The following is a 17,928-nucleotide window of genomic DNA, read 5'->3' as shown; positions in this document are numbered from 1 at the left end:
ATCAATCTGAGACTGGTACAGTTGAGAACAGAAGCGAGTCAGAGTCAGGGGAGGCAGGGACAAGGTAGGACTAATACATTAAGCTGCATTTATTTCAATGCACGGGGCCTGACAGGGAAGGCAAATGAACTCGGGGCATGGTTAGGAACATGGGACTGGGAGATCATAGCAATTACAGAAACATGGCTCAGGGATGGGCAGGACTGGCAGCTTAATGTTCCAAGATACAAATGCTACAGGAAGGATAGAAAGGGAGGCAAGAGAGGAGGGGGAGTGGTGTTTTTGATAAGGGATAGCATTACAGCTGTACTGAGGGAGGATATTCCCAGAAATACATCAGGCAAGTTATTTAGGTGGAACTGAGAAATAAGAAAGGGATGATCACCTTATTGGGATTGTGTTATCGACTCCCTAATAGTCAGAGAGAAATTGAGAAACAAATTTGTAAGGAGATCTCAGTTACCTGTAGGAATAATAGGGTGGTTATGGTAGGGGATTTTAACTTTCCAAACATAGACTGGGACTGCCATAGTGTTAAGGGTTTAGATGTTAAGTGTGTACAAGAAAATATTCTGATTCAGTATATGGATGTACCTAATAGAGAAGGTGCAAAACTTGACCTACTCTTGGGAAATAAGGCAAGGCAAGTGACTGAGACGTCAATGGGGGAGCACTTTGGGGCCAGCGACCATAATTCTATTAGTCTTAAAATCATGATGGAAATGGATAGACCAGATCTAAAAGTTGAAGTTCTAAACTGGAGAAAGGCCAATTTTGATGGTATTAGGCAAGAACTTTCAAAAGCTGATTGGGGCAGATGCTCGCAAGTAAAGGGACAGCTGGAAAATGGGAAGCCTTCAGAAAAGAGATAGAGAGTCCAGAGACAATATTTTCCTGTTAGGATGAAAGGAAAGGCTGGTAGGTGTAGGGAATGCTGGATGACTGAATAAATTGAAGATTTGGTTCAGAAAAAGAAGAAAGTATATGTCCAGGATAGATTGATTGAATCCTTAGAAGAGTATAAAGGCAATACAAATATACTTAAAGAGGGAAATCAGGAGGGCAAAAAGAGGACATGCGATAGTGGGCGGCACGGTGGCTAGCACTGCTGCCTCACAGCGCCAGAGACCCGGGTTCAATTCCCGCCTCAGGCGACTGACTGTGTGAAGTTCGCACGTTCTCCCCGTGTCTGGAGCACCCGGAGGGTGCCCACGCAGTTTCCTCCCACAGTCCAAAAATGTGCAGGTCAGGTAAATTGGCCACGCTAAATTGCCCGTAGTGTTAGGTAAGGAGTAAATGTAGGGGTCTGGGTGGGTTGCGCTTCGACGGGGCGGTGTGGACTTGTTGGGCCGAAGGGCCTGTTTCCACACTGTAAGTAATCTAATCTAATAGCTTTGGCAAATAGAGTTAAGGAGAATCCAAAGGGTTTTTACAAATATATTACAGACAAAACGGTAATGAGGGAGAGAATAGGGCCCTTCAGAGATCAGCAAGGCGGTCTTTGCATGGAGTCGCAGGAGATGGGGGAGATACTAAAGGAGTATTTTGCATCAGTGTTTACTGTAGAAAAGGATAAGGAAGATACAGAATGTAGGAAAGTAGATGGCAACATCTTAAAATGTCCATATTGCAGAGGAGGAAGTGCCGGATGTCTCGAAATGCATAGAAGTGGGTAAGTGCCCAGGACCTGATCAGGTGCACCCAAGAACTCTGTGGAAAGCTGGGCAAGTGATTGCTGGGCCTCTTGCTGAGATATTTGTATCATCAACAGTCACAGGTGAGGTGCTGGAAGACAGGAGGTTGGCTAACATGGTGCCACTATTTAAGAAAGGTGGTAAGGAAAAGCTAGGCAATTCTAGACCAGCAAGCCTGACATCGGTGGTAGGCAAGTTGTTGGAGGGAATCCTGAGGGACAGGATGTACATGTATTTGGAAAGGCAAGGGCTGATTAGGGATAGTCAACATGGCTTTGAGCATGGGAAACCATGTCTCTCAAACTGGATTGAGTTTTTTGAAGAAGTAACAAAGATGATTGATGAGGGCAGAGCTGTAGACGTGACCTATATGGACTTCAGTAAGGCGTTCGACAAGGTTCCACATGGGAGACTGGTTAGCAAGGTTAGATCTCATGGAATACAGGCAGAACTAGCCATTTGACTACAAACTGGCTCAAAAGGTAGAAGACAGAGGGTGGTGGTGGAGCGTTTTTTAGATTAGAGGCCTATGACCAGTGAGTGTGACAAGGACCGGTATTGGGTCCACTATTTTTTGTCATTTATGGAAATGATTTGGATGCGAGCATAAGAGGTATAGTTAGTAAGTTTACAGATAACACCAAAATTGGAGGTGTAGTGGACAACAAAGAAGATTGCAACGGGATCTTGATCAGATGAGGAGCCGAGGAGTGACAGATAAAGTTTAATTTAAATAAATGTGAGGTGCTGCATTTTAGGAAAGCAAATCTTAGCAGAACTTGTACACTTAAATGGTAAGGTCCGAGGGAGTGTTGCTGAACAAAGAGACCTTGGAGTGCAGGTTCATAGGTCATTGAAAGTAGAGTTGCAGGTAAATAGGATAGTGAAGAGGACGTTTGGTATGCTTTCCTTTATTAGTCAGAATATTGAGAACAGGATTTGGGAAATCACGTTGCGGCTGTACAGGACATTGGTTTGGCCACTGTTGGAATATTGCGTGCAATTTTGGTCTCCTTCCTATCAGAAGGATGTTGTGAAACTTGAAAGGGTTCAGAAAAGATTTACAAGGATGTTGCCAGAGTTGGAGGATTTGAGCTATCGGGAGAGGCTGAACAGGCTGGGGCTGTTTTCCCTGGAGAGTCGGAGGCTGAGGGGTGACCTTATAGAGGTTTACAAAATTATGAGGCATGGATAGGATAAATAGACAAAGTCTTTTCCCTGGGGTCAGGGAGTCCAGAACTAGAGGGCATAGGCTTAGGGTGAGAGGGGAAAGATATAAAAGAGACTTAAGGGGCAACGTTTTCAAGCAGAGCGTGGTATGTGTATAGAATGAGCTGCCAGAGGAAGTGGTGGAGGCCTGTACAACTGCAAGATTTAAGAGGCATTTGGATGGGTATATGAATAGGAAGGGTTTGGAGAGATATGGGCCGGGTGCTGGCAGATGGGATTAGATTGGATTGGGATATCTGGTTGGACCGAAGGGTGTGTTTCCATGCTGTACATCTCTATGACTCTATGTTGACAGGGTTGAAGGATTTGAGCTATAGAGAGGTTGAAGAGGCTGGGGCTGTTTTCCCTGGAGCATCAGAAGCTGAGGGGTGACCTCACAGAGGTTTATAAAATCATGAGGGGCATGGACAGGCAAGGTCTTTTCCCTGGGATGGAGGAATCCAGAACTCAAGGGCATGGATTTAGTGGAGAAGGGAAAGATATAAAAGAGACCTAAGGGCCAACTTTTTCACGCAGAAATGGGATGTGTATGGAATGAGCTGCCAGAGAAAGTGATGGAGGCTTGTACAATTACAATGTTTAAAAGGTATCTGGATGGGTATATGAATAGGAAGTGTCTGGAGGTATATGGGCTGGGTGCTGGCAGGTGGGACAAGATTGGGTTGGGATATCTGGTCGGCATGGACGGGTTGGACCGAAGGGTCTGTTTCTGTGCTGTACATCTCTATGACTCTATATACTCTCTATAGCATTTACTTTCTGCTAGTCCACTGAAGGAACCATGTATTAGACAGAACAGAAAAACAGGAGTGTCACAATCTATTGAGGATGGAGGGTTGCATAGCTGATCTTATCCCAGCCCAGTGTTCACACACATTTCCAGCACCCTATCTCCCAGCATCAAGTCTGCTGCTGTTGCCCCAAAGTCTGCCAGGCCTTGATTTGAGTCAGTGGGGAAAAAGTTGGGGAAGCACTGCAGAAGACCAATGTGCTGTCACTATTCCATTTAAAACGTCATAACGACATGTGGATGATACTGGCAAGACCACAGTTATTTCCCAAAAATGGCAGGTTTTCTTTTTGAATTCCTGCTGTCATTGTGACTTTACTGATTGCTATGCAGATAAGTTTCTTATTGCTACTCTGCCTAAGAGCAGCAAACTCTACACAGACTAGAAACTATACTCAACAAATTCTTGAGCTTATACTTCAGTTCTTCTCTAGGAAGTTTAGTAAACAACTGGGGAAACACCCCAAAAGGTTCAGGTGTGTAAACTGGAATTTTATTAATCGTGAAAAACAAGTTCTGCACATTATAAAAGTATTCACAGTACTTTGTTGGTATTTATGAGAGAGTCCGATTGTCTACCATTACTGTTCCAGTATTATCAGGACGTTTTGAACATTTATAACAGAAGGATAAGTGATATTGTAGCTAAGGAACTCACTTCACATTCTGTTTAGATACAGGCCAGAACATTACTGACCATGCAATTCAGACTAATCACAATCAAGAATCTAGTGAGCTTTTGCCTCAGCTGTGATACTATCATCTTGCACAAGCACCAATTGGTTTATGTAATTATTAGAAAAGGTTGTGTTTGGAAAAAGAAAAGCTCAATCTTTTTTCAGTGTAGAAAGTTAGGTTTTCTGGTCATTTGCCTAGTGATGTGCCTCAGGGATCAATGTTGGGGCAGTAATTATTCACAATTTACACAGACGATTTGGAATTGGAGACCACGCGTAGGGTGTCAAAGTTTGCAAATGACATTAAGGTGAGTAGTAGAGCAGAGTGTGCAGAGGACTGTGAAACTTTGCAAAGGGACATGGATAGTTTGAGTGGGCAAAGGTCTGGCCGATGGAATACAATGGTAATAAATGTGAAGTCATCTATTTTGGAAGGAGTAACAGTAAAAAGGACTATGACTGGAATGGTAAGAAATTGCAGCAGGCTGCTCTGCAGAGGGACCTGGGTGTCCTTGTGCATGAATCACAGAAGGTTGGTCTGCAGGTGCAACAAGTAGTTTAGGCAGCCAATGGAATTTTGTCCTTCATTGCTAAAGGGATTGAGTTTAAAAGCAGGGAGGTTATGTTGCAGCTGTGTAGGGTGCTGGTGAAGCCACACCTGGAGTATTATGTGCAGTTTTGGTCTCCTTACTTGATAAAGGATGTACTGGCACTAGCAGGGGTGCAGAGGAAGTTCACTCGGCTGATTCTGGAGTTGACAGGGTTGGTTTATGAGGAGAGACTGAGTAAACTGGGATTATATTCATTGGAATTTAGGTGAATGAGGGGGGGATCTTGTAGAAACATAAAATTATAAAGGGAATAAATAAGATAGAAGCAGAAAGGATATTTCCACTGGCGGGTGAAACTAGGACAAGAGGACATCACCTCAAAATTAGGGGGGGGAACAGATTTAGGACTGAATCGAGAAGGAACTTCTTCACCCAGAGGGTTGAGAATCTGTGGAATTCCCTGCCCAGTGAAGTAGTTCAGGCTTTCTCAGTAAAATGTTTTTAAAACGAAGCTAGATAATCTTTTAAATAGTAAAGGAATTAAGGGTGATGATGAGAGGATGGGTAAGTGAAGCTGAGGCCATGAAAAGATCAGCCATGATCTTATTAAATGGCGGAGCAGGCTCCAAGAGTCTACTCCTGCCCCTAGTTCTTATGTTTGACACAGTCTTTGATCAAATGAAAAAGGAAGCAAATCCTCAGGGAGAAATAACCAGAAATTCAAACTAAAAAACACTAATTGTTGCATCACACTTTAGGTGATCACTAGAAATAATGACAAGAACATACTGATTTTAAACAATCCTCACCTTCTTTATCAGCTCCTCTCCATTAGCACAAACATCATGCACTCTATCACGGTGAACTGTGAAATCAGTTTCAAATGCTTCATGTTTTTTCAGCAACCCCTGCAGAAAATGAGACTTACTTCAGCTTATTTCATAGACAAACACTGTAGTTGTGTCAGGCATTACTTCACATATTTTTGTACTTATTGTGAATTCTTTTAAACTATTGAACCACAATACAGATCCAACAATTATTCACACCACGAAAATCAAATTAAACCCAGAGATGCAAAATGACTAAGTTTACCTATTCCCATTTAGCAGACAGAAATAAAAAACACAAGCAGGCAAAGAGACAGTGAGACAGAAGAGGAGAGATAGACAGAGACACACACTTTGCTATTTATAATATAGCTGATGAAAAACTGAAATATGAAGCCAAGTTCATATAGGTTTTACAATGCATCATCTGCTAATCCTTTGCACAATGAAGTAATCTAAATTGTAATAGTAACTTTCTGGGAATCCTCAAGATGTACATATATCATCTATTCACTTATGCACTGCCATATCAGTTAACTCATTAACAAAGGTTTCATACCTAACGACTATCACGATACTGGACTACTCTACTGCTTCCAGAGCAGGTCTCATGCAGTCAGCAGCAAGTAAACTTGCTAGATTCAGCATCAAGACCTTTTATTTGAAACTACAGTTTAATATCTAAATTAGATGCTCAATGGCTGAGGACATTAACATGCTGTTTGCCATATTTCCCATCAGGGTATTTTACATATGACACTGACTTGTACTGCAGCAAGTGTGTCTCCATAATCCTCACTTGCCACCAGGTTCAGTTTCTCATTGATCCAAGCTTCCTCTTCCTCAACGTTTGCCACAAACTGCTGGTATTCCAAGGATTCTTCCAAACGCTGTCCTCTGCAATGTAAAGCAAATTAACGTGTAGTAATTTCCATTAGATAGGTAGAATAATGGTCAGCTGGTCTAATGGCAAATTGTTGTTAATTCGCCTGAAAATCACCTGGTTCGTGTAATTTGGGGAAGGAAATCTGCCATTCTTACCAAACCTGGCCTACATGTGACTTCAGACGCACTGCAATGTGGTTAGTTCTTAACTGTCCTCTGAAATGGCCTAGAGAGCCAAACAGTTCAAGGTCAATTAGGGACAGGCAAAATATGCTATCCTTGCAAAGTACACCACATCCCATGTAAGAATAAAATGTTAGCCAACTATGAACACTCAGTGTCCCAAATCAATATCAAACTCTTGATCTCGTCGTAATCTGCTTGTTTTGGAGAGTTTGTGGCATGCAAAATGCCTGCCATGCTTCTGATTTTGCAACTTCACAGAGAGTTCTTCACTGTTTGTAAACCACTTGGGATGCACCGAGTTTGCAAAGGACGCTAAAGAAATCCAAGTTCCTGTCAACCTTTCAGAAGAAAGCCATGCACTAAAGTTAATGTGTTCGAAGAATCACTGTAGACCTTGGAGTGGTTCTTACTACCCTAGTTAAAATTCAGGGGTCAAAATGCATAATGTCGGTGAAGGGATGTGGACTTTCTTCAACTATCTGCCTGGTCAACCCCAATCACTTTGCAGTGACTTTATGTGGTTGCCTACGGTGGAGCCTGTTTAACTATGTATTTCAAAAGATCCTTTGCCTGTCAAACAGGAACATGTGAAGCGTGCAAAGTGTGCATCAGTTCGACTTCCCCAGCACAGATGCCCAATCAGCAGTCCCTAAAAAGGAGCTGCTAATTTTGTAGAGTTTGCTTTGCTTCCTTGTTTCTCCTTGTTGTCCAAGATTAATCTTACACATTTAATAATTTCCTACTTTTATCTAAAAGGTTACAAATAATTCAATTAATCTATGTTTGGGCTATTTAATTGTTTGTTTCTTCCAATAATCCTAGTAATGGGCGGCACGGTGGCACAGTGGTTAGCACTGCTGCCTCGCAGCGCCAGAGACCCGGGTTCAATTCCCGACTCAGGCGACTGACTGTGTGGAGTTTGCACGTTCTCCCCGTGTCTGCGTGGGTTTCCTCCGGGTGCTCCGGTTTCCTCCCACACTCCAAAGATGTGCAGGTCAGGTGAATTGACCATGCTAAATTGCCCGTAGTGTTAGATAAGGGGTAGATGTAGATGTAGGGGTATGGATGGGTTACGCTTCGGCGGGGCGGTGTGGACTTGTTGGGCCGAAGGGCCTGTTTCCACACTGTAAGTAATCTAAATCTAAATCTAAAATATTTACTCATCCTTCATTCTAATTTCCTACTTTGCAACAAATGATTACATTAGCCAATGCACTTTAGGGCATTTCAGGTTGTCAGAAGGAACTATAAAGTGTAATTTTCTTCTTTTCCTGATGAAGGACTTTGCCTGAAATAGTGAATTGTCAGCTCCTCCCACAGGTGCCAACTGAGCTATAGCGAGAGACTGAATAGGCTGGGACTGTTTTCCCTGGAGCGTCAGAGGTTGAGGGGCAACCTTATAGAGGTTTACAAAATTATGAGGGGCATGGATAGGATAAATAGACAAATTCTTTTCCCTGGGGTCAAGGAGTCCAGAACATGAGGGCATAGGTTTAGGGTGAGAGGGGAAAAGATATAAAAGAGACCTAAGAGGCAACATTTTCACGCAGAGGGTGGTACGTGCATGGAATGAGCTGCCAGAGGATGTGGTGGAGGCTGGTACAATTGCAACATTTTCGAGACGTTTGGATGGGTATATGAATAGGAAGGGTTTGGAGGGATATGGGCTGGCAGGTGGGACTAAATTGGGTTGGGATACCTGGTCAGCATGGACAGGTTGGACCGAAGGGTCTGTTTCCATGCTGCACATCTCTATGACTCGATGACCTGCTGTGCTTGCAGAACCTTTTGTTATTTTCTCCCCCAATATTAGAATTTAGCAAAATTACTAGATAAACTGGATTTACCGAGTAGCAGCAAGCTCCTTCAGTTCCTTCCAGTGTGCCACAAACTGAGACAATCGCTGCTGAATTTCCTCTTTGCCAATGGTATTATCATCAGACAGCTTCTTTCCAGTCTCCAGTACAGACTGTCATAAAAGAATCAACAAATCATGAGCATCTCCTTTAAATAAAGGGAAATTAACTCTAACTAGAAATGAATTGTAAGGTTTAAACTGCCTGTGCACTCAAGTTTTAATTGGCTACTCTAGCCACAACTTGCTCACTAAATTACACCCAAAGAACAAAAACATTAATTAAGAAGGATTGCACCCCCCATGACATCCTCAAACAAAAAGACTACTGCTAATCCTAACATTGGTTATGACTACAGCATAAAGTTGTGTGGGTTGAGGGAACACTTTGTCCAGAAAACATTAAGCAAAGACATAATATTTTGTAATATTAAAAGCCATACATTTTGATATAAAGTTTAACAAACAAACATTCTTTTAAATATCTTCTTTGACATGTTGCCTGCTTTGACATAGAAACATACCAAGTAGGAACAGGAGCAGACCATTCCATACAGTACGATCACAGTTGACCAACTATCTCAATGCCTTATTTCCACTTTCAAAGGCATCAAGGAGTAGGAGGAGAAAACTAAAAAATTCTTCTCAAACAAATTCAGTAATTTAGCTTCCATGGCTTTCTAACAGAGAACTCCATAGGTTCACAATCCTTTGAGTGAAGACACTTTTTCTCGTCTCAGTCCTAAATGGTCTAATCCACATCCCAAGGCAGTGTTCTCTGATCCTAGATTCTCCAACCATGGAAAACATTCTCCCTGCATTTAACCTGTTCAGCCAATTTTATTATTACAATCAGATTAGAATCCCTACAGTATGGAGGCAGGCCCTTCAGCCAAACAAGTCCACACCGACCCTCCGAAGAGTAACTCACCCAGACTTGTTGCCCTACCCTATATTTACCCCTGACTAAAGCACATAACACTATGGGCATTTTAGCATGGGCCAATCCACCCTAACCTGTACACCTTTGAATTGAGGAAGGAAACCAGAGCACCCAGAGGAAACCCATGCAGATACTGGGAGAACATACTACCTCCACACAGACAGTCGCCCAAGGTGAGACTCGAACCTGTGAGGCAGCAGTGCTAACCACTGAGCCACCGTGCTGCCCCAATCTTTTCTCATCATTCTAATGGAGTGAATACAGCCCCAGTCAAACCAATCTCTCCTCATCTTGCTTTCCCCAATACCAGCCTTGTGAACTCCACTGTACTCACTCAATGCAAGTATAACCTCTCAAGTAGGGAAGACCAAAAAACTGTACACAATATTTCAGATGCAATCTCACCAAGGTTTGTATAACTGCAGTAAGACATCCTACTTCTGAACTCAAATCTTCTTGCAATGAAGGCCAATATACTATTCCTAACTGCTGGTTGTACCTGCAGTCCACATTTATTGACTGTTGTACAAGGTTACGTAGTACATCCATACTTCCTAATATATCACTATTTGAACAATTCTGTTTTTGCACACAGTGTATAACTTCACATTTAGCCAAGTTGCATTGCATCTACACAATGCCTGCTCACTCACTCAACTTGTCTAATCCCCTTGAAGCCTCCTTGCATCTTCCTTACAACTCTCAATCCCACCCGGCTTTATATGGTCAGCAAACTTGAACAAGTTGCATTTAGCTTCCTCATCCCTGGTAATTTATATGTAGCCATGGGTGGCTGTGGCCCAAGCACTGATCCTTGCACTGCTCCATAAGTCAGTACCCATTTATTCTCCCACTGTTTCTTGTCTGTCAATCAATTCCCTAGAACTGACCAAGAGCCTTGGTAATGTATCCCGAGACTCTGCACTTTTGCCTGTTTGCCACATGAAAGGGAGGCATCTGCCAGCATCCTGTAAAAAACTATTTTACTTTTATGTCTCAGTTTTAGCATCTCGATGAGAACTCGACTCTGATTTGCCACATAAAAAAGGTTCATCACCACTCATTAGCTTTGCTGAAATCAAAACGAGACAGAAGTGGCCCTAGATTCCCACATTCTATACTAGGCAGGCAGCCAGACAGAGGTCAGAACGATAATGGCCAAAATGACTTCCTGTTAAGAGACTCTAAGGATGGCCTACTGTCGATATGACCTAAGTGAGGAACTGGATTGATAGTCATTTGTAGTCTGAGTCCATTCCCCAACCTGTGACTTAATATTTACGAGCAAGTTACACAATACGAAACCAGGATCAAAAGGTTTTAAAAATATGCACAAGAATATCTGGGATCTCAAACCTGGATAGCTGGCTCATGAGCAGCCAGTTCTGCTTCGAGACGCTTGTGCTTCTTCCTCAAGTTCTGTACTCCAGTCAAATCCCGACCATAATCTTCAGAACTCACAAGCAATTTTTTCTCTCTATAAAAAATAAAAAATATATTGTTCCTACATTAGTTTCACACAAAATGGGACATCACTGGATTGCAGCTAACTAACTTAGGATCCCAGATTTTTCTGTTCCATTAATATCAACTTACTACAATTTCACAACTTTTACAAACAGGGTTTTCTATACATTTGTATGTTATCCCAACTCACTTTATCCAGGATTCCTCATCATCCAAATCACGGAAGAACTGGTGAAGTCTATGTGAATCATTCAGTTTAGCACGGCGAGTAGTAGCCATGTCTTTAATTTTCTGAAACCTGCTGTTCACTGCATTACGTTTATCCTTCACTTGGGTGGTATCAAAAGCATCACTAGACATCAGACTATCAGCCTGGCCATTCAAATCTTTCAGACGGTCCTGAAATAGTCAATTAATGAACTAGTTTAGAAAATCTACCACTGTGAAGTATGTCTGCAATCCAAAAAAAAGCAGGTAAGAACAAGAGCTACACTTCTTGACTCAATTAAGTCTTTAAACAGAACAGAAATTGCTGAAGAAACTCCGCAGATCTGGCAGTACTTAGAAAGAAAGCAGAGTTAACATTTCAAATCCAATGATCCTCTTTCAGAACTTTATTAAAGACAGGAGTTATCTTTGTACATGCGTGAGTTATCTTTGCCAAAAACTAACATCCACCAGCTTAACATACACATCTTTGGAACAGGTGACTGGTACCCAGTCCAGGAGTAGGGACACTAGCATTGCACCACAAGGCCCTTCTAGTTATAACCTATTGGGAATGTCATGTCACTCTCAGAGGGGATACATATTTGCCAGAATGATAGAAATTAAGATTAAGGTACAAAGACAGGTTTCACAGGCTAAGCTTGTACAGATTCGGGTACAGAATGTATTAAATATATAGGATGGGGTGACTTAACTAAGGCGAAAAGATTAAAAGCTATATCATTATGTATATTTAAGGTGGAATTAGACAGCTTAAAATCAGGAAGGGAACAGTTATGGAGGAAAAGGCAGGAAAAAGTGGAGTTGAGGATTGTAAGATCAGCCAAGAATCTGCAGAGTAAACTTGATGTGTGAAGTGGCCTATTTCTGCTTCTACACCTTATGATATCATTTAAATAATACTCTACATTCTGTTAAACACAGGTTTTCATACACATCTTTTAGGAATATCACATCAAGCTGAGAAGCAGTCTGTGAATGAGGGTGATGAGATTTTCCAGTACCTTACAAGCCCACTGTTGAATCAAACAGAGGTCATAAAAGCTTCAAACTTTTGAAAATTTCATCAATTTTTTTTCCAATTTGCTTTGGGAGAAAAGTAATAAGCAACATAACCTACTGAATAAGTCTAAAAGACAATTCTTTTGAGATTACAAGGCTATATGTACTCAAAAGAATAGGAATGAATGAATAGCTCTTGAAAAGAGCCAGTACAAGCACAATGTGATTAATGACCTCACCAATGACTGGATTATTTTATAACCGTGTTTCAAGTTTACAGATGGCAATGTTAAATACACACTGCTACAAAAAGCTTTTCCATCCATCACAAGGTATGATGCACCTCCAAAGCACAAAAATGGTATATTGCCATAATAACAGAGAGCCAAAATCTTAAATATTCAACAAAAGGTTTAATTACTGCGATTCTGCTCTCGAGGCCAGCCCCCAAAGCAAGCACATGTTTCTCTCATCTGCAATTACAGCTTTACAGCAAACCCTTTCCCATTACCTCATGAGCATTAATATCTGCTTCAAGGAGCTGATGCTTCTTCAGCAAGTTATTCACAGATGCCAGGTCCTTCCCGTAGTCCTCAGAGGCCAGGAGAGCTTCCACCTTACAAATAAATTAATCTGATTTAGTGCTAAGAATTATCAAAATACAAAAAACTAAAAAACAGATCTGCAATCTGATTCACATGCAAATATATTTTGCAAACAGGTTTCAATTACTGACAATTACATTAATAAAACAACAAATGTTGAAGTGAAAAAAGGTTCAATGAGGAAAGTATCTATCTCCTTTACAAAAAAAAGTGAATAACATGATGAAATTACTTACCTCTGACAACCAGAAGTCAAAGTCTTTGATACCAGTGTTGAAATTCTGCTGCTTATTGGCCTCTTTCAGCTTTTGACTCTTTTCTTCTGATTTCTTCACTAAATATTCCCATTGGTCAGCTAGCGTTCCTAAGCGAGTCTATCAAAAAGAGTAAACCCACTAAATCAGTCAGAAGGAAATCAGGCCAGTTAAATGAAAATTCAAGTATGCTTTAAGACTATGATAAATATGTAGTGGTTCTGTTCGCCGAGCTGGGAATTTGTGTTGCAGACGTTGCAGAACCACAACAACGAGCACCCAAGCTACAAATCTTCTCCCAAACTTTGAACTATGATAAATAGCTGCAGGAACAAAGCCCTGGGTTTATCCAACCTGTTGTAAAAATTACAACCATCATAATCAGGGGTCACTTCACTGTGGGCATGCGCAGTCAACTGGCAGTTGCTGATTTGTTTCTTATATATCTTGTCTATTTTATAAACAAGAATGAAAAATGAAAGCATGTGTAACTGTCTGCGAGCTTTAAAGTCCATCAAAAGAGTGAAAGTTAGTCCTTATATCTGGTTGCTATGCATTAAAATGCTTTCTGTTTAAACAAGACATCTCATCGAGCAAGGTGAAAGTGAAGACTACAGATGCTGGAGATTAGAGAGTGTAGCACTGGAACAGCACAGTAGGTCAGGCAGCATCCGAGGAGTGGGAGAATTGATGTTTTGGGCAAAAGCCCTTCAGCAGGAATGAGCCCTCATTCCTGATGAAGGGTTTTTGCCAGAAATTTCAATTCTCCGGCTCCTCGGATGCTGTCAGACCTATGCTGTTCCAGCACCACAATCTCTATCTCATCGAGCAAATGGTTTTCCATTTCTGCTCACATCAAATGAAGTAATTTTCCTAATAACAGGAATATAGCAACGTAGTTATGTTGAACTAGCAGTATCAATAGCCTGAATGAATGCTGCCTCTAACATGTTATGATTTGCACGATCTATTTCAATATACAGTATGTGTCTTTTATAACGTGTGCTTGGCACTGCTGTTATGAGTGAGTGGATTGCACAATATCTTCATGGTTGCTAACTAGGTGAGTATGCAAAGATTCTAGCTAGAACTCTGACTTAGGTTAATAACCCAGAGATTGGAAGTTCAAATGCTAACATGGCAGTCTGAGATTTTGATTTGAGTATTGTTAAAAATCTGAGAATAAAACAAAATTGTTTTAAAACCCCCAACTGTTTCAACAGTGTCTATTTGCAACTCCAGTCTCACTTCAATATGTCTAACTCACAACTGCCTTCTGAAGCAACCTAGCAACTCAATCTATCGCCATTTTCTCAGAGTTACTAGAGATTGGCAAAGCTGTATTTATTGCCTACATACCCGAAAGCAAATTTTATAAAAAAAAAACTTTACTGCCTTACCCTTACAAGTTGGTTTGGGATTTCACTGCTCACACAACTTGGTCACAATTTTTAAAAAAAATTAAATAGATCGAGTAATCCTGATTTGTTTTTAAGCATGATGGCTCAGTGGTTAGCACTATTGCCTCACAGTGCCAAGGACCTGGGTATAATTCAAGCCTTAGGCAACTGTCTGTGTGGAGTTTGCACATTCTCCCAGTGTTGTGCTGGTTTCCTCCCACAATCCAAAGACGTGCAGTTCAGATGAATTGGCCATGCTAAAGTGACCACAGTCTTCAGGGATGTGTAGGCTAGGTGCATTAGTCAGGGGTCAATATAGGGTAGTGAAATAGGTCTGGGTGGGCTACTCTTGAGGGTCGCTGTGGACTTGGGTCAAATGACCTGTTTCCACACTGTAGGGATTCTATGTCTGTTTTCTACAATGCAAACTTGTGTTTGGAGAGTAGTGGGGGGGGGGGTAAAAGAGGTGAAATAATCCCAGACTATGAATTTAGACTCTTTGCTGCTCTATCTTGTACCACATCAATTCAGGTGAATACAAGGTGAGGTTCCACTGCACAATACCATTGGTATTCTTGATTTGGTCCATTCAAGCTGATCCCCTATCTATCCCCTCATTCTGAGGAAATTGGAACAAATAGATAACTATTACACCGTGATTTAACTATTATGGCACAGCATACATGTCGCAATGAGAACAAAAAAAAATCTTTTACCACAATTTTCAAAATCAGTTTATTCAATTTCATCAAGATAAGTTTTGTGCTCACCTGGACAGCATCTTCACTACCAGCACATGCCCCTCGTTTGATCAGTGATTTTCCCATGTCAATCACCCCACGGATACGGTCAGCATTAGCATGAAGCTCTGCTTCAAATGCCTGATGCTTCTGATGTTTGCTCTGCAGAAGAATAAAATAACACTTAGTATACAAAAGAAAACTCAATAGTTCAAAAAGTCTCTTTCCAAGGCCTATGACATGTCAGTAACTAAGTCTGCCAAAACATACAGCTTTAGAAGTAATTTTAAACTGGTGCCATTTGATCCAATCAACATCAAAACTAAAACTTCCTTTGCAATTGTGCAGTCCTCTCATTTTGTAATTACAACACAGATCATATGTAACGTAACTTCGAATTAGTTGCAATGGTTGAATAATTTCAAGTATGTTAAGCCAATTGCTGAGGATGCTGTTACCAGGTCCTATTCCCAATTATTGTCAAATCAATAATTCTACCTGGAATGCCAGCTGAACTTACCACTGCAACAGTCATAGGGCCTCAAAGGAAATCAGAATTAGGCTAGTATTAGGGGTTAATACTGACAACACCACACACTAGTAATAACCAGAAAACAAAAGCTCCCAGAGACAAGGACAGAGTCAACTGAATGAATGTCTTTAGTGTTAATTTTAAAATGAATGCATTGTGGCTTAAAAAGGTCAGGAGAATCACCTGATGTACCACAAACACAAATATATATTAGCACTAAAAGCAACATCAAGTTGACAACTTTAAAACTTAAGACAGTCATAAGAGCAGAAGACAAAATTAAATAAAGGTTATATTTGTAAAACACCATCAAACCAATCCAACAATGTAACTTTATACAAAGACGACTCGGGTTACATAAAAATTACCAAATACTTACCAACAGTTTGGACAGCTAAAAATAGATCAAGAGAAAAGATTAAGTATATCAATATTTCACCTGCCAAAGTATTAGGCTTAATTTAAATTTCTTTTTATGTTATACATATAAGCCTTAACCTTTTTCTCGAAGAGATTTACCACAAGGAGGAAGAGATCAATGCTCAAAGCAGACAGTTCTCAAGTCTTAACTGCATTGATAAGGGAATGCATCAGGTAGAGGCCAGACATATGCCCAGAGTGTAGCAGGTGAGCTTTTTTGTTTCAAAACAAGATGAAAAAAGAAAAGCGAAAGGCACTCCAGGCAGGCCTTGCACACCTAATAGCTGCTTTTGGTAACCTTTACCTGAGGCCTTTGGGTAGGTAGCCCATCTTAAGCAGGGGCAAATGAACTGTAAGACTCAGGTTAATGGGAAGTAATATACACGGAGCATAATTACCTGAATGTTTGTTGGATCTTTGTAAGATTCATCAGTAGCAGTCTGAAGCTTTTCACTGATCCAGGCCTCAATTTCATCTACATCCCGGCTAAACTGTTGCAGGGTTTGTGATTCGCCAAGTTTAGACCTCTTCTCGATCATCTGAGCTTTCAAGCGGCGCCACCTACCAAGGTATTTTAATTGTGAGATATGAACGTCTTTAAACAGGTTCACTTGGGTGCACAGAGCATTTCAATTTGACAGCTCTAGTAATAAGCAGTCCATGTTGGGCTAAGAATAACAAACTAAGGAAGAATCAAAATTATAGACACTGAGGAAGCTCTTAGAGGAAAGAAATGAGATGACACGGAGGACAGATTTTAGGAAGAACTTTCTAAAACAAAAAACTCAAATGTTGAAAGCTTTGTAGTTGAATGCTGAAGGGAAAGGGGGCAGAACCAAAGAATGGAGCACACAGGCAGGATCTTACAATTGAAGCAGATTCAGAGATAGGAAAAAAGTGAGGCCAAGGTAGGACATATATTTGAGGTCAATAATTTAACTCAATGAGTTGAGGATAGAGAACAAGCCAAGGTTGGTAAGATGGTGTATAAGGACTCAGCAGACTTGGGGCAGAAATGGGAATGGAGGGAGGGAGTGAAAGCAGTAGTACCCAGAACTTGACATTTTAAGACAGAAGCTAAAGGTGTGCATTGTTGAGTATGAAATTGGGGTTTGGGTGCATAAATTATGGCAGTGGCTGAAATGGAAGTTGCAGGCTTGTCAAAGTTAACTTAAAGAAATGTCCTGCTTATTCAGGCTTAGTACTGACTGAACAGTTAAAGGAGTCAAGTATAAATTGAATTTGGCAAATGCTTGGCATGCCTAGAATTGTGAGGTTATCCACTTTGACAGCAAAACAGGAAGGGAGATTTCAGAAAAAGTTGTAAAAGATTGGGAAACAACAACCTCCGAGTGACTACGGTGTCTTTGAAAGTAAGCATGCAGATGTAGTTGTGATAGGATAATAAATATTTGGCCTTCACAGCTTGAGGATTTGAGTACAGTAGTAGGGGGTCTTGCTGCAATTATACAGGGTCTGAGTGAGGCCTCGACTGGATTTTATGCACAATTTTGGCATCCTTACTGGAGGATAATGTTCTGGCAATGGAGGGAGTGCAACAACAGTTTATTAGGCTGTTTCCTGGGATTGTAGGACTGACATATAAAAGCCAGACTGAATCAGTTAGGACTATATTCAC

At 41.0% G+C, this 17,928-nt stretch overlaps 1 protein-coding gene across 9 annotated transcripts in view; it reads right to left on the bottom strand.

Moving 5' to 3' along the window:
• sptan1 (spectrin alpha, non-erythrocytic 1) overlaps positions 1–17,928 on the bottom strand; it is a 103,928-nt gene that overhangs the window by 19,814 nt on the left and 66,186 nt on the right. For 6 of the 9 annotated variants that reach the window (XM_072565985.1, XM_072565986.1, XM_072565983.1 and 3 more), the window contains 10 exons: positions 16,688–16,850; positions 16,249–16,263; positions 15,368–15,499; positions 13,180–13,317; positions 12,850–12,954; positions 11,299–11,507; positions 10,998–11,118; positions 8,691–8,812; positions 6,537–6,669; positions 5,752–5,850 (listed from right to left, as the gene is read on the bottom strand). In XM_072565985.1, the coding sequence (XP_072422086.1) occupies positions 5,752–5,850; positions 6,537–6,669; positions 8,691–8,812; positions 10,998–11,118; positions 11,299–11,507; positions 12,850–12,954; positions 13,180–13,317; positions 15,368–15,499; positions 16,249–16,263; positions 16,688–16,850 (1,237 nt within the window). The remainder of the gene's footprint in view (positions 1–5,751; positions 5,851–6,536; positions 6,670–8,690; positions 8,813–10,997; positions 11,119–11,298; positions 11,508–12,849; positions 12,955–13,179; positions 13,318–15,367; positions 15,500–16,248; positions 16,264–16,687; positions 16,851–17,928) is intronic. The other 3 variants (XM_072565984.1, XM_072565989.1, XM_072565991.1) reach the window with 1 other exon arrangement.

Source organism: Chiloscyllium punctatum, chromosome 49, assembly GCF_047496795.1.
Source record: "Chiloscyllium punctatum isolate Juve2018m chromosome 49, sChiPun1.3, whole genome shotgun sequence".
NCBI classification, from domain to species: Eukaryota; Metazoa; Chordata; class Chondrichthyes; order Orectolobiformes; family Hemiscylliidae; genus Chiloscyllium; species Chiloscyllium punctatum.
Note: the sequence above shows the minus strand (reverse complement) of the source record. Positions and strands in the feature narration are given on the sequence as shown.